This window comes from Typopeltis vanoorti, chromosome 15, assembly GCF_054136105.1.
Source record: "Typopeltis vanoorti isolate ZY-2024b chromosome 15, IOZ_Tvanoo_1.0, whole genome shotgun sequence".
Taxonomy (NCBI): domain Eukaryota; kingdom Metazoa; phylum Arthropoda; class Arachnida; order Uropygi; family Thelyphonidae; genus Typopeltis; species Typopeltis vanoorti.
The window spans coordinates 60,028,698-60,046,737 of NC_143563.1; the positions used below are offsets into that span (position 1 = coordinate 60,028,698).

General features: G+C 36.0%; 1 protein-coding gene across 4 annotated transcripts in view; it reads left to right on the plus strand.

The window, feature by feature from the left end:
* Positions 1-18,040, plus strand: part of LOC150098793 (uncharacterized) — a 327,468-nt gene that overhangs the window by 156,700 nt on the left and 152,728 nt on the right. For all 4 annotated transcript variants that reach the window (XM_090405506.1, XM_090405507.1, XM_090405504.1 and 1 more), the window contains exon 10: positions 16,635-16,700. In XM_090405506.1, coding sequence (XP_090261632.1) covers positions 16,635-16,700 — 66 coding nt within the window. The remainder of the gene's footprint in view (positions 1-16,634; positions 16,701-18,040) is intronic.

Genomic DNA, 18,040 nt, shown 5'->3' on the forward strand with positions numbered 1-18,040 from the left:
CTTATCCTTAAAGGGTGCAACAAAGGAATAGCAAGCCAGCTGCATTAAATTGCCTAAAGCCCATAATCAGGGGACTCATCACATCTTAGACAGATGAGAAATGATTGATGGACAGAAACTATAGAGGAAAACTTGTCCACACAATTCATTGCAGACAGTTTATCACAGGGAAAATTCTTCACAAGAAAATGGAAGTAATATTGTAATGATACATGTATATGAAAAATGCAGAATAAGACATATTTTAGACATTATAGTTAGTTTCTTTATTTCTGTATTATTTCTTTAATTAGATTTTATTTAACTTTTATATAATATTTTTATTGTGTGTAAAGTGAAATTAATGTGTATTTTACTGATTGGTGAGGTCCCTAATTTCTGTTTATTTCTTAAAATGACTTTAAATTTTTTAGGAAATGCAAACATATACTAAAATATTAATTTAAAGAACTTTGGAGTGCTTAAGGGTCAAAGCTGTATAACAGAGAGGAGACCTCCACATAGCCTTTAAAGGAATGCAGAGAACCGACCAGGGCTTCTGACCTAATGCCCAATTTTCACCTTCTCGTGGCGCACCCTGTTGGGTATCTACTTGGATACCGAATGAACAAGGATGGGCTAACAATTTGGGATTTAGCCGACCAAATTGTATTCTTATTGGTTAAACCAAAATAAAAAATGATGGAATGACATGACAAAATTTCATGCCGGCTGGGGTGTTTCCCGATTAAGCAGGCCCCCCGTTGTTTTCGCCAGGGGAACCAGAGTGAACAGCGAAAAGTCAGCTACAGGAACAAATCTGAAAACAAACCCCAACTCAACATCACCACAGTTAAAGATCGGTACTATCAACATAAGAAGCCTGAATGGCAAAGAAATGGAGCTAGCTGAGGAATTAAATAAGTACCAGATTGACATAATAGGGGTGACTGAAACAAAAAAGACAAAACTAGTGAGATCTTTCTGAGCAATAAATACAAAATGTTATATTCAGGCAATGACAATCAAGGAAAAGAAGGAGTAGCCATAGTATTCAACACAAAATACGAGGCTAATCTTCTTGAATGGCAGTCAGTCTCAAGTAGAGTAATGTGAGCAAATATGAGAATGGGGAACTGGACAATGAGACTTATTTGTGCCTATGGTCCCACAGAAGGTTCTACTAAGATAGAAGTGGAGGAATTTTTTGACGCTTTAGAAAAAGCAACTGACACAATGAAAAAGGAAAAGTTGTTCCTTGTTGGGGATCTGAATAGCAGAGTAGGAAATGATTGTGAGACATACAAAAATATTTTGTTAAAATTTGGAGAAAAGAGCAAAGCTAATAATAATGGCAAATATCTGTTGGATTTCTGCTCTGGACATGGACTGGTTATTACTAACACCATGTTCCAACATAAAAATGTGCACAAATTCACATGGAGAGAAGAGGCAAGGAATAAGAAAAGTTTCATTGACTATGTTATTGTTGATAGTGATGTTTTCTCCCTGGTGCAGGACACCAGAGGTACAGAGAATTTGAAATTGGAAGTGATCACTATTTAGTCTTGAGCAGAATAAAATTGAATTTCATATTTAAAAGAATGACATGTAAGAAAGTTTTAAAGTAAATAAAAGTTGAGCAGCTCTCAGATGTGAACTGTAGACTAAAATACAAAAAGATTAATGAAGAAAAAATGAAAGAGTTTGAGAACAGGAATCAAACCTTAGAGATTCACTGGCAAACTCTGAAGAAAACATTGATTGATTGATTCTGCCTAAGAGGCATGTGGTGAGGTTGTCTGCAAGGAGAGAAAAATCAGAACTCCATGGTGGACACAGGAAGTTAAAGAGGCAGTGAAGGAAAAGAAGAAAGCATATCAAAAGTTCCTGGCAAATAAGTCAGCTTGTGCTCTTAGAGAATACAGAGACAAATGCAAGAATGCTAAACACTGTGTAAAACTAGCTAAACAAAAGTCATGGGAGGACTTTGGCAAGAATATAGAAAATAAATATCAAGAAGGTGGCAAAATATTTTGGAGGTTGTTGAAGAAGCTTAGGAATGGAGGAAAGAGTGCTGTAAAAGGAGTTAGAGATGATAAAGGTGACATGAAAAATGGGAGAAAAAGATATCCTTGAAGTATGGAGTAATTACTTTGAAAAACTGCTAAATGAAACAATCAGTGATGACAGTACAGTGGTAAAAAACACTGACTAGGCATGCAGTCAGGAATACATATAAATACTTGAAGTAGAAAAAGCCATCAAAGGCTTGAAATGTGGAAAGGCAGCAGGAGTAGATGATATTCGACCAGAAATGCTGAAGTATGGTGGTATAAGAGTCTTACAGTGGCTGCACTGCATAGTTCAGAAAACCTGGACAGAGGGACGAATTCCCGATGATTGGAGTAGAACTCTCGTAGTACCCATATATGAAAAGGGAAATAAAACTGAATGTGAGAATTACAGAGGTATTTCCCTACTGAGTGTTCCTGGCAAGATCTATGCAAGTATACTTGAGAAACGGTTGAGAAGAATTGTGGAAGAAAAGCTTGGTGAAGAACAAGCTGGATTCAGGCCAGATAGAGGTGTCAGGATCAGATCTTCACTTTACGACAAATAGTCGAGAAAGCATCGGAATATAACAGAGATCTGTATTTAAGTTTTGTCGATTTGGAAAAGGCCTGTGACAAGGTGCCAAGAGAGAAGCTATTCAATACGCTACAGTTATATGGTGTCAATGGGGCATTATATCAAGCAATACTTAGTCTTTATTTGAGTTGTAAATCAGCAGTTAGAATTGAAGGAAGTACAGGAAGGTGGTTTAATGTTAAATCTGGTGTGAGACAAGGATGTACATTATCCCCTCTGTTATTCATTATCTATATGGATCACATTATTAAGGAAAGTGGTATTAAACATGATATCAAAATTGGAGATGTTAATGTCAGCTCTTTGCTTTATGCAGATGATGTTATACTTCTAAATAAATCTGCTACAAGTCTGCAAGATTCTCTGACTAAATTGAATAGCTGTTGTAATAGATATGGTATGAAGGTCAGCAATAAAAAGACAAAGACAATGAAAATAGGCAGAATCATTGAAAATGTCAACTGTGTTGTGAATGGAGAACCTGTGGAACAAGTAAAACATTTCAGCTACTTAGGCACGATTTTTACTGAAGATGGTAAATTAAATATAGAAATAGACAACAGAATCAGCAAAGCTGGTATGGTGGGAAGTCAATTGAATAAATTCATATGGAATAAGAGAGAAATTAGTCGGAACACTAAATTAGCTGCATACAAGACAGTGTTCAAACTAGTTTTAACTTATGGATCTGAGAGCTGGGTCAGAAGTAAAACACTTGACCAAAGACTAGAGACCGCAGATATGAGAGTCCTGAGAAAGATTAGAGGCGTGAACAGATGGCATCAATGGCAATATCATATTAAAAATGAGGATATTAGGAAAGAACTTGACATTGTCAGCATCCAGGAATGCGTTAGCAGAGCTAATCGCAGGTGGTATGGTCACTTAAATAGAATGGGAGAGGAAAGATTAGCAAAACAAGTGTTCTCTGCCAGGTTGGCAGCAAAACGATCCAGAGGAAGACTAAGATATAGGTGGATTGATACAGTACAAAGTACCTTAGAAAATAGAAATATAAGATCTGATAATGTTGGAGTCTTGACAAGTAAAGACTGATTTGGAGCAAAATTGTAGATAGGAAGTTAGTACTTATGTAATTTTTTTCATGTAGTACTGCCATGTACATATCCTGTACATGGCAGGAATTTGATGATGATGATCCATATCTTCCTATATTTCGACAATGTTACATTGCATCTTCTGGGAACATAAAAATATGATATGTGCATGTAGGCACCAACAATGAGCAAATGAGGCTGATGAATCAACTGAAGTTGGTCCTAGAGTCCTAATGGTGACTCCTAGCAGGCTAAATTGGGTTGTCTTGGATGTTGGGCTTATGTTCTTAGGATGCAAGCTTCCCAAATTTGAGGCAGTCTCATGCACCCAAATTTGTTGAGGTTTGGGAAGGTTTTTTAGAGCTGAGACAAACATATTGAAGCCTGATTCCTGAGATTCCAGGAATAATATTTCATACTTATATTTGCTGTGGTGTAGTAAAGTAGTTTTCTTCCAGCGTATTCTGCGGTGGGTATCTAGAGCTTGGTGAAACCAGATGTAGTCTTTGTGTTCAGATGACCTGATATTAGCTGTCCTGCCTGTTTTGGCTGTAGTAGGACAGTTTACAACTACAAGGGACCTGGTATACTTCATGGCAGGTCTAGGGGAAGTAGCTGGTCTTTGGTGGAAGCAGATAAGGGATGCCAATTTCTTACATGGTTTGTAACAGGTCATCAGGTCATATTTCTTTAGGATTTTTTTTAGCTTTTCAGACATGCCCCAGGTATAAGGAATGGTGATAGATTTAGTGTAACCTCTGTTATGAAGGGGGGGGGGGAGTTGTGGTTTACTGGTTTTAATATTTTCTGGATATTTTTTTGGGGGGGGGGGGGGTTGTAGCCATTGGCTAAGACGGTGTTAAGGATATGGTTAAGTTCAGTAGTTATTCAGTAGTTCAGTAGGCATTGTTATCTGAACAGATTAATTTAGCCCTGTTGTATAGGGTTTTTATAATCCCATATTGTTGTGTGTGGGGGAGGGGAAGATTGCTGGTGAATGTATCTACCAGTATGGGTTGGTTGTCTGTAAACAGAGAAAGCCAGGGATCCATCAGGCTGGCGTTAATCAGAGTGTCTAGGAAAGGGGAAACTGTTGTTGTTTTCCTTTTCCAAGGTGAACTGGATTCTAGAGTGTTGATTGTTTAAGTATGTTAAGAAGTTGTAGAGTGGAGCTGGTGGGTAGTTAGATCGGTCTACCCACCTCCCTATTGAATATGATCCCATCAACTCCCAAATCAGAACACTCCAAAGGCTCCTTAAGAAGGTTACTTCTAGGCCTGCGGAAGTGACTAGCAGACTAAAACCTTTCGACTCTAGACCCCCCCCCCTGAATATATGGACTACTAAAAATATGTATATGTTGGAACTGACTCCATTTTTCCTGCATAGTAAACAGATTTTGAAAGCTATTGTTGTTTTACAAAGATAGTGTAAGACTATATGCCCACCTCTGAGTAATTATATTAAAGAAAATTATGGTGAAATTACATAAATCCTTTCATGATATAAATCTGTTGGAAGTTTTTTTTCCATTTGGTTAGACTATAATAAATTTAGTTTAATGTTCCACATTTACCACAAGTAGTTGCCTCAGTCCTGAAGATACTTCAGGTGCAAACTTTGTTTGCTTACACTTGGATAAAGGATTAAACTTAATTTATTATAGTCTAACCAAGTGGGGAAAAACTTCCAACATCTTTCTCTAAATCCAGAGTAATTAAATAATAAGGTGGTACACCTTTTGCCAATTCGTATAGGTAAATATGACTTCTCCATTGCTTCTGCCTTAGTCTGGGTCTGGCTCCCACTGACGAGACCTCATTAAAGGTCGAAACTGGTTTGGGCAGTGGTTCTTCCCTTAATGCATAGCATTATATACATGTCTGCAAGGAGATGTGCTTTGCATTATGGGAGATACTGAGACAAGGAGTGATGAGAGCTTGGCCCACCTTTACCACGAGTTGCCTCAGTCCTGAAGATACTTCAGGTGCAAACTTTGTTGGCTTACACTTGATATAAGTCTACTTAAGGAAAAATTCCCATCTGTGACTTGAAAACTAATCTTCACCTTATTTCAAAATACTCATATAATTTAAAGGTGCCAAGAAATTATATTTTTGGTTTAATCCTTTATCCAAGTGTAAGCAAACAAAGTTTGTGCGTGAAGAACTTCACAACTGGGCAACTCTTATATAGAGGCTAATGACTTCACATCACTTGCCTTAGTATCTCATAATGCAAGTTAGAATATGTTCCATAAGGATATGTGCTTTATGATGCATTATGGGATACTAAGGCAAGTAATATGAAGTCATCAGCCTCTATATAAGAGTTGCCCAGTCATGAAGTTACTTCACGTGCAAACTTTGTTTGCTTATACTTGGATAAAGGATTAAACCAAGGATATAATTTCTTGGTAGCTTTAATTTATAATATAACCAAGTGGAAAAACTTTCAACATCAAAATACTAGTATCTTATGAAACGAAGAAATTTTAAATTTGATATTTGTCTTCTTGACTGGAGAAAAAAATGTATACATGCTCCTGAAGTAAAATACATAGTTAATTAACCAAGTGGTAGAGTGGGTACATTTACCACTTGGCCAACTATTCCAATTATTTAGTCAACATTTCCAACTACAGATTTTACTGATTACAGTTTATTTGCCAATTGTTCACAAAATAATTATATATTTCACTTTGAAGCATGCACCTATAAATTTTTTTTTTCCCAGTCAAGAAGACAAATACAGGTTCGCTTTATGTCCGCTTCACTTTTGCACCTTCCATAGATCACAATTGGAAGAGTGATGAGTCATGACTGCAAGACTTTCTAGACACAGATGGTCCTGACACTGTAATAAAACTATAATATTAAACTATATTAACTATAATAGAAAAAACTATTATAGTTATTAAACATATTAAACTATTAAACACCCCATAAAACACTCAATTCCGGCACAGGAGTGATCTCAGAATTGATCTCCTAGGTGTTCCTGATGAGGAGATATGTTCAGTGCTTGCAAGATCAGGGGATGACAAGTATGTGGGGGCATCCTGATCTATAGGGATGGATCCAACCTGAAATATTATGCTTACCTGTGATATTTCTAAGCATACCACATCTGTTAAAGCAGGGTATCTCAGTTGTTCTGTTAGATTGTACATCTCTAATCCACTAAGTTGCTTGCAATGCCAGAAATATGGACATGCCCAAAACTGTCCACACCTGTGCCTGATGTGGTAATAAAGAGCATGATAACCAATTTTGCTTCATGAAGAAAAGTTAAATGTGCAAACTCTCACAGAGATCATCCAGCATACTCCCGTACATATCAGGAGTGGAAAATTGAAAAAGAAATCAGGATGCAAAAAGAAAGTTAGCCACCACCACACCTGCTCCAAGATCCTCTTATGCTGAGATGACAATTAAGAAAATGTCAACAGCAACTCATATTCATATGTCTATTCCACCATTTGATAATTTCACCATACCTGAACTTTATGATTGCGAGCGTCTCTCTGTTGAGTGCATCAATCGCATAATGTACAATTCCACTACAAAAAATGGTTCCATTCAATTTGAACCCACTAGTGAAAAAAATTATGGCAAGGGTATCTCAAGACAAACCACCAAATCCTTCCATAGAAAAAATGGATACTTCAGCACCCTCTGAAAGCATCTTGAACTTACCCAGTGATCCTGATACATCCAAAGATATATTGGATATTTTTTCAGAGGAAGACATGGACACTGGTTGGTCATACTTCCCAAAATCTAATGAGAAATACAAACTTGATAAGGGCAAGTACTCAACAGCCTAGAAACCAGACGAGTCTACGAAGTGTAATCAATAGGTAAATTTTTACAATGGAACTGTCGTGAGTATTGCCAGAATATCGATGACATCAAGCACCTGCTGCAGAAACACAAACTTTTTTCTTGATTTCTTGCAGGAGACTTATTTAAAATCCAGTAAGAACCTTCAGAAATTTCACTCTTTTATGCAAGGACATAGCTGGAGATGGCCCCCTACACGTGGTGGAGTATTCTCATGGACTGTCATAATCCTTTCCATCATGTTCAGCTTAATACTACTCTGGAAATAGTAGCGATTTGCCTAACTGTGGGGTTCTAATCACAGTATGCTCAGTATATTTACCATCGGGTTCAGAATTAAATGAAACGGAACTCGCTAATCTCACAATACAACTGCCTCAGCCTATACTCCAAATGGGTGACTTTAATGGACATAACTCTCTGTGGGATAGCGCCAACACAAATAGACGAAGTCATATCATTGAATGAATGCTCAACAACCATGACCTTTCCCTTATTAATAACTGAGTAAATACCTTCTTCCATAATCCTACCCATTCTTTTTCTGCAATTAATCATACAGTCTGCTCCACTGCTCACATGGGATGTTGATGAAAACATATATGGAAATGATCATTTTCCTCTTAGGAACCTTGTCTTCTTACATGGATGTCCATGTGGAAGAAAACTCCTACCAAAAGTGTGTAACTTATAGATTCTTTGAGTTCTTTACAGGCTATCCTGTAAAGAACTCCTCTCCTGTGTATAACCACATTCAGTGCTTTGTTGAGGTGCTTAAATTCTTGTACAAAATAAAGACCCTTTTGATGTTTGGTTGTGTTGGATTCCCAGCCACATCAGAATGACACTGCAGATGCAGCTGCTAGATCAGCATACTGTTTGACTCTCCCTTGTACTGACTACACCCAGGTTATAAAATCAAAGTTAGTTGCCCAATGGCAATATTTCTGGCAGGAGGGACTGACGAACAAATTGCATGAGATTAAGACTGAAATTAAGCATTGGTGGTCTAGTCAGCCTAGGAATAGAAGAGAGGAAGTTGTTCTTGCTAGGCTCTGAATAGGTTACAGTCATCTCACACATTGTTATTATGGAAGGCTGAATGCTCTCCTATGTGTGAAAAATGCAACACCTATCTCACCATTAATCATATTTTGGTGGAATGGGAGCAATTCACACACGTGAAAAAAAATACATTTTTACTTATTTGGCTGAGCCCTATACACTCGGGCAGCTGTTATCAGACTCAGACAAATTGTATAACATGTTTAAATTTTTACGAAACATTAATTTATTCTAAGTCATTTGATTAAAAATTTGTTTATATTTAGATACTGCATTGTAGATACTAAACTTGTATATTATATAAATTTTATTTACTCATTTGTCTTCTTATAACTTATAACTTTGTACATATATTTTATATTATTCACTAATTTATCTCCTTTTAACTATTTATTTACCTATCAACACCCTCTGTGCTGCTGTAACCTGTGTCCTAGTACAGTATGACCTTTGCTGTCCTTGCACCATAAAACCCCAAATCAATCAATCAACTTCCACAATCCTGACTTATATATCCTTAATGTCAGTCACTTCATTCTTCCACTCCTGACATGACTCACATTTCTTGCATTTGCTAACAAACATTTTCGACAAACATTCTCTCCATTCTCGTCCTCATACCACAAACCATTCACTCTTGGTAATGAGAAAGGAAAAGCTATCATAAACTTGAAATATGGAAAGACAGCTGGAGTAGATGATATTTGACACCAGACATGCTCAAATATGGAGGCATAAAAATTTTGCAGTGGTTATACTGCATAATCAGAGGGCCTGGTCAGATTCCAGATGATTGGAGTAGAGCTTTCATAGTTCCCATCTATAAAAACTCTACTCTTAAAGGCAAGCATTCTTGAAAAGAGACTTAGGAAAACTGGAGGAGATATTGGGAGAAGAACAAGTTGGATTCAGGCCAAATAGTGGTCGTTAAGATCAGATTTCACTTTACAATAAATAATTGAGAAATCATGGGAATATAACAAGAATCTGTACTTAAATTTTATAGATCTGGAAAATACATACAAAAGAAAAGCTTTTCAAAACACTACAATTATATGGGGTAAACTTGATCATTATAAAGAAAAATTGATAGTTCTACTTTTTATTTGTAAGTCAGTAGTTAGAATTGAGTTTTAAAATCTTATGAAGGTGTTCTTTTCATCTTCTAGCAATCTTATTCTCTCCAGTTAGCAGCAAACCATCTTTATCTCTTATAGCATTTACTACTTTTTTTCTTCAGAGAATATTTTCCTTGTCATCTCATAAGTCTTCCAGTGTCCCCTAATGTTGCAGCCTTTTGTGCTTCTGCAAAAGATCTTTTAACTAACTTGTCTTTCTCTCTGTAATTGCTGAAATGAATTGTTAGCATTTTCAAACATTTTAACTTTATGCCGTTCTTCTGTGAGTTTCCAGGTCTTGTCTGATAACCAATCCTTGTTCTTTTCTCCCTTCTTAGCACCCAAAATGTCTCCTGCAACCTCATTATATACCATTTAAAAATTTCTTCCATTGCTTTTCAATCATATCTTCTGGGCTTTCTACTTTTTTATCTTCTAGCTTCTCATTTTTAAAAATGTGGAATTACTTTTTTATCATAATAGAAACATTTTCTTAATTTCATTCATTTTTAATTTAGACATATTTTATCCTTCTGTTCTGATTTCTAATTTTTTTTTAATCCAATGCAGTTTTAATTTAATTTTTGCTGTTACTAAGTAATGATTAGATATACATCAACTCCTTGCTTTATTTTAACATCTAAGAGCAAACTCCTAAAATTACCCTTGATTATACTGCAATTAATTTGGGTTTGGGTTTTTCCATCTGGTGATATCCAGGTCATTTTATGTGTGTCTTTATGTTTAAATAAGTTTCCTCCTATTACAAAATTATTCATTTCACAAATGCCACCAGTACGTCACCATTCTCAATTCTTCAACCACATGCTTCATTAGGTAATGAAGCATGTGGTGTGAAGCATCTGCTCTTTCATCTTTATTATTTCTTTTGCCAACTTTAGCATTTATGCCACCCATAAGAATAATTGTATCATGCTATGGTAATTGCTCTATACATTTCTGTACCTTATCATAAAAACTCTCCTTCTCTTTGAGATCCTTCTCAATTTGTTAGTGCATAAACTTGTATTATGGTTAATTTTATGCATCTTGAATATAATCGCTCATGGGGTCTAATTTATCAAGCTTTTACTTGTCTCTGTGCTAAATAAAAAGTGCCACACCTATTTCATAATTTCATCTCATCCTGAATACAATATTTAATATCCATCTGCACCTCTCACTCTTCCAAAACCTGTCTATCTACTCACTTATTCCTAAAAATGCCTATTCTCCATACTCTCCCATTTATTTTTTTTATAATGCCTTGTGTCTTTCCAATTTGAAAGAGTTCTAACATTCTGTGTTGCAGTGAATATCACAGTAAACTTAATTATTGGCTTGTTGCAATTTCAATAACTGAGGATTTCGAGTAGAAAGCATGTACACATTCAAATTTTTAAATTGCATGTAAAGGGAGTCACATGGTAGCACTCAACAGGATAAAAGGCAGAAGACTGTGTGCTAAGCAAATTGTGTTTAAAGGAAGCCCTTTTTGTGAAGGAATAAAGTTGCAAACTTGGATGTCTTGTAATGTCTCAAAGACATCATTAGATGATTTTACACAGAAGAATTATTGAAAAGCTTGAATAAGGCTGCAAAATTACTGATATTGCCAGAAAGTTTGGAATCCCACATAGTATTGTATCTAGGCTCTGAGAAGTGTTTCAAACTAATGGAATGTGTTCCAGACATTTGCTAAGAGGTTGCCCTCACTCTACCACAGAGCATGAAGACAGAGTTTTGGTTATAACAGCAAAACAATGCACCATGGCAGGTCAGCTTGCAGGTTGGCTCCATTCAAGCACAGATATCTTGACAAGGTGTAGCAAGATGTCTATGACAAGTATGCCTATATGCCTCAAGGCCTGTAGTCTGCATCCCTTTATCCAAAGCTCATTGTAGAGCAAGTTTTCAGTGGTGTTGTATCCATAAAAATTGGACAAGACACCAATGAGTTAATCTACTCTTTACAGATGAGAGTTGTTTTAGTCTTTTCTCCAATTCTAAATGACACTTGATCTGGCGTGAAAGTGGTACTGCTCACAATTTTCAAGAATGTTCTTGAAAGGGGATAAATACGATAGTGCTGTGATCATTCTGTGAGGAGGCATTATGCTTAATGGTCACACTGAGCTACAATTGCTGGAAAAAGGGACTATGACTAATGAATGATATTGTAACGAAGTTCTTCAATGTCATGTTTGATTGTTTTGTGGTGCTGAAGGCAAAGAATTCATTTTTATGGATGACAGTGTCACACCACATCATACACACTCCCCAGATCTCAGTCTCGTAGAACACATTTAGAATGCAGCAGGGAGATGCATTGCTACTCGAAATTTCCCCCTGAAAACAAACAAGACCATATCCTTGCTCTGAAGGAGGAGTAGGCCAGTTTGCCTCAAAAACTTCTGAATCATTTGGTGCTAAGCATGGTATGATGTTGTGAGAGATGCACTGCAATTCGGAATGGACATATTCCATACTAAAACTTCTCTCTGCATAGTTTTCTGTAAGCATTGTACATTAATTCCTTATTCACGTCCTTACAAAATTTGTAACTTTTGCCAAAAATGTCTTGTAATTTAATTTGTATGAAATTTATAACACTATTTTTTAGTATACTGGCAATAAATCACATTTGTCTGTAGTCATGAAAATTTTTTCATATACAGGTAAAAGTGTAGTTCATTCTTGCTTTTGGACACCATTGTACTATGGTAATAGCCTATACATATCCTTGAGGGTACATATTTGGAAATTGATGATGATATATAATATTTTTTAATGTGCCACCCTTGAAAGGTAAACCAGATGTGTAGTACCATTGTTTGACTAAAATTAGATAACTCAGTTCACCTGCTCAGTATTCATCAAAAATGATATATGGCTGATTTTCTAAGGAATGGTTGGGGAAATTAACAGAATGATTTGGAGGAAACTTTTTTTACAGGAGATCATGTAGTACTGTCATAGTAACTCGAACACCCGTTGAGGGTACATATCAGGAAATTGATGATGATGGTTGTGGAGGAAGGAACAGGACATGACTTATGTAGTGTAAAATACAATAAAATTGACTCATTCTCAATCATGGTCCTTCTGCTCAGCTCATGTCTATTATAGCAGAGTAGTAGACTCAAAATCTTTTTACTTTCTCAGTGTATGCTCCTCCACCAACTCCTTCATACTTTTGCATACCACATTTGTCAGCTGCTTGATATTGCTTACCAAAGTAATCATGTCTTTTACTTTTCCCTCTCTGTATTCTTCCTGTTATTTCCTTTGTCAACTAAGTGCTGTGTCATTTGCTAAGAAATTCAGTTTGCTACAATGAAGTTTTTGAGCTTTAATTTTTTGCAGTAATGAGCATAAAATAGTATTGGTTTTATGTGAATTGGTGCTGGTCTTTTCTGTAGGACCAGGCCCAATTCACACTAAGTTTATTATAGCACATAATTTCATTATTATTATTATGCGACACCTCCAGGGAGTCCAAAGACTCATCGAGGGAGAGTGTGCCAACAGCATCGATTGATTGAACCTCTTCCAACTACTAACCGTGCTCAAACTTGCTTAACTTTTTTCATGAGTACCTTTGCTGGCTTATATAATGGCATTCACTGTCATGTACTGTACTGTTTTGCTAGTGACAAGTTCCTTCATACAATAGGTTTTTTGCATGTTTCAAATTATTTTATACTTTCTATAGGTTTTGCATCAAAAAAAAAGAAAAAACATTATTTTTAGTCCTCTTGATTCCAGGAGTGAAACACGTTATCTCTAATATGCTTTTTTCTGTTAACCTTTACGAAATCAGATTTATATCTGCTGATGAATGTTTTGGATTTAGAGCATGCTTTAGCACAGGCTGAATATGAGACTGTGGCTCTTGTTGTAAGCTGACTTTTTTTCTTCTACTGCTTTGCCAGACTTTCTGTTGAACCAGCTTGGAAAGTGGGTGAGAATTTTGGGTAGAATGGAGAAGGAAGGCTTTCATGTCACTAAAGATAATTTCTGTGACCACTGACTCATAGCAGATGCTTGGATCTAAGGAGTGAAAATAATCAGACCTGGAAAGGTCTGAAGAAATTTCAAAGGTCATTCCATTTGGTACCTTTGTCGTGCCAAAGGACACAAGTTTGGAAGTGACTGGAGGAAGGGGGGGGGGGTTCTGTGTGAATTGAAATTTGCACAAGATTGTGATCTGAGTCACCAAGAGGAGACATGACCTCTTTCATCTGGAAGGAGAACTAATTAAAAATTGATCAAGTGTATGGGGAGAGAGAGAGGAGGGTAATCTTTGGAAGTTGAGTATGTAGCAAGGATGTGAAGACAGTATATTTTGCCTTTGGAGTGTCATAATGGAATGAATTACAAGGGGTGGCTGGGAAGGTAATACCAGTATGAATGCGGCTCATTACTTGCCAGTCTAGATATGTTTCAGATTTGAGCATACATTTTAAAACCTCTCTGTATTTCATTTTGCCTTTTCAGAATACATTATAAATATGTTATAATTTTCTACTGTCTTGCCATCTTAATTTTAGGACATGTTTTCAGTTCCCTGTCATTAAAAATAAAATAACTTACTCTAACATGTAATTTTAATAAAAGAGAGAATGAGAACACTCACTTTATATGTTATCCTGTGATATGACCATCTGAGTGATTTCATTAATCTTCACTTGTTTATCAAAATTTTTGTTATGGATGATTCTGTGGTGTGCAGACATGATAAAATTGTAATGCTGGTATTATGCCACATTAAATAACTTTGTAGTTATCCAGGAGTGAAACACGTTATCTCTAATATGCTTTTTTCTGTTAACCTTTACGAAATCAGATTTATATCTGCTGATGAATGTTTTGGATTTAGAGCATGCTTTAGCACAGGCTGAATATGAGACTGTGGCTCTTGTTGTAAGCTGACTTTTTTTCTTCTACTGCTTTGCCAGACTTTCTGTTGAACCAGCTTGGAAAGTGGGTGAGAATTTTGGGTAGAATGGAGAAGGAAGGCTTTCATGTCACTAAAGATAATTTCTGTGACCACTGACTCATAGCAGATGCTTGGATCTAAGGAGTGAAAATAATCAGACCTGGAAAGGTCTGAAGAAATTTCAAAGGTCATTCCATTTGGTACCTTTGTCGTGCCAAAGGACACAAGTTTGGAAGTGACTGGAGGAAGGGGGGGGGGTTCTGTGTGAATTGAAATTTGCACAAGATTGTGATCTGAGTCACCAAGAGGAGACATGACCTCTTTCATCTGGAAGGAGAACTAATTAAAAATTGATCAAGTGTATGGGGAGAGAGAGAGGAGGGTAATCTTTGGAAGTTGAGTATGTAGCAAGGATGTGAAGACAGTATATTTTGCCTTTGGAGTGTCATAATGGAATGAATTACAAGGGGTGGCTGGGAAGGTAATACCAGTATGAATGCGGCTCATTACTTGCCAGTCTAGATATGTTTCAGATTTGAGCATACATTTTAAAACCTCTCTGTATTTCATTTTGCCTTTTCAGAATACATTATAAATATGTTATAATTTTCTACTGTCTTGCCATCTTAATTTTAGGACATGTTTTCAGTTCCCTGTCATTAAAAATAAAATAACTTACTCTAACATGTAATTTTAATAAAAGAGAGAATGAGAACACTCACTTTATATGTTATCCTGTGATATGACCATCTGAGTGATTTCATTAATCTTCACTTGTTTATCAAAATTTTTGTTATGGATGATTCTGTGGTGTGCAGACATGATAAAATTGTAATGCTGGTATTATGCCACATTAAATAACTTTGTAGTAAAAAATGTTTATTCAGACAATTGCCTAGTTTCGTGAATAAACTGTTTCACATCATCAGGAGTTACAGTGAATAAAATAAAAAAAAATTAAGATTCAAAACAGGTAACAATCACAATCTCAGTATTTGAAAAAAAAAGAGACTAACAATGGACTGTGCATTTGTGTTATGTAAACACTTGATGATTGTTGGCATTATGTTTGCCTCCAAAAATCTTGCCATCCACCACTTTAGAAACCTGGTATTTATAAGATCACCTGTACCTATAGGTTGTATTACATAGGATAGACAGGCAGATTGGGAGAGATATGTATGTCTGAATATTTCAGAGATGTGGAGAGGAAAAGATAGCACAAATCAGGATTGGTGGCAATCAAACAGAAACCACACATAAAGTATTGTGGCAACAAACTACGGTGATAGATTACAGCTTTTACTAAAGAACATTCAGACTCAGCAGAAATTATAAAAACATCTAGAACAACAGTGCAACAGAACACAGCATTCTTGGATAATACACTATTTTGCTAGCCTTCTACATCAAGTATGGTTGCTCTCTCTCATAAAACATCTAGCCCATGTGGAAGCCAGTAGCATGCATACCCACCAGCCATCAAGTGTCTACATAGCACAAGTGTGCATTCCATTTATATTGTGATTGTTACCTGTTTTGCAGCTTAATATTTTATTTTATTCACTATATCTCCCAATGTTGTAAAACAGTTTTTTCATGAAACTAATCAAGCATCTAAATAAACATTTTTGACTACAAAGTTATTCTATGTGGTTTAATACCAGCATTACAGTTTCATCCAAATTTTTATTCATTTGATGTTAATTTTTCATATTAAAAAGTTATTTTGTACTTTATTGGATTGGTTTTGCTCACTTGTTTGTAAGAAAATTATTTTACAGCTTAGTTCATATATCACTGAATTTTTTTTAATTTTATTTTATTTTTTATTACTACATCATATTAAAATTGTGTGTGTATGAATGCATGTATATACATGAAATTTTATTGAATAGCATTATGCAATAACATTATCCTTGGATAAATTATTATTTGTATGCATATGGATTAAGAAAGTTTTTCTTATTTGTAGAGAAATGCAGCCTGAAGAAGCTGGTTCATCATCTGCATCTCAGTACAGTGATAGTACTGATACCAGGTATATTTCCTTTTTCAGTCTCAAAATTTTTTTAAAAATTTTATTGTAAGTTTAAAATTTAGAAATTATAAACTTTAGAGATGTACAAGACCATTATAAATGTGCATAGCAGTCGGTGTTCTTGTAATTGGAATTCCTCCACGATACTGATGTTTTCTTTCCTACATCCTACTTTTCTACTGTGTTTTTCCTATTACTCTTTTTTTTTTTTTTTTTTTTTAAGACCATTATCACTGAGATTTCACAGTGCTGGTATCGTTCATGCACTGCAGAAATGGGATCAATCCAGCATAGTTGATGGCAAATGCATTCTGCTGAAGGGAATTGCCCTTCAGTATTAACAGAGCAGTGGTCATACCAGCAATGAAATTCATTTACTGCCTATAAGAATTACAAATTTTTATCACTATCATTGAATATTGTTCTCTCTATTCAGTAGTAGTAAGGATTTTTTAAGGAAACTCCTAAGAGTTTCCTTAATAATCCATGACTCATTATAGAAGAGATCAGTTATGTTAGTTAATGACCAGTTTCTCACCATCTACTTTACTCCCTTCCATAATGCAGATGTTCAGTCTCTGCTGCTTGCATTATCTATAAATATTTCCGTGTTCATTGTTTATTTGTTCATTTCAGAATTTGGCCATCAGCTATCCCCTCCCCCTTCTAAATCTGACACGTAACAAGGAGTGGTTTGACATATTTAGAGCCCTTCGTATAGAGCACCTATGGTAAAGGAGATCTCCTCCTGATGGTACTGGTCCTTTTCATTCCTCTGCTTCTGAGTCTTTTTTTTCTGAAACCATCATCACTGTCATCACTGGAATTGATGCCTTGCCATGAGGTATGACCCATGGTTATCTGAAAAAGGGGATCTGTATGGTGTTCATGCATTGTCTGACCCCACTATGGCAAGATGATGGTACTAGGTATCACAGCTAGGATTATTCAGCTAGTGGGCTTACCTTGTTCCCAAGGATGAACAGTGTCATAGTAAGTCTCCTTTTCCATGGTCAGGGAATTGGTTTTAAGGCTTGCTGTGGTAATGGTATGGCATCCAAGGTAACTCTGGCATTCTGCTTCCAGGTGCAGTTATTGCTTGCTGAATAGTGGACTTCCATGTGTGGTTATGTGGTTTGTGAGAAGACCTATTACTGAATCCTTATCTCCTCTGAGTATATCATCTTCAAGTTTAATTATCCACTATGCTTGGTAATAGGGGTTTGCACTTGGTGGAGCAGTGCACAAACTAACATCAGAGGAAAAGTTGTTGAGTATATGTGGGTTATAGCAATAATCTTTCCTCCTAAATAGTGAAAGTAATACTTTCTTGCACATGC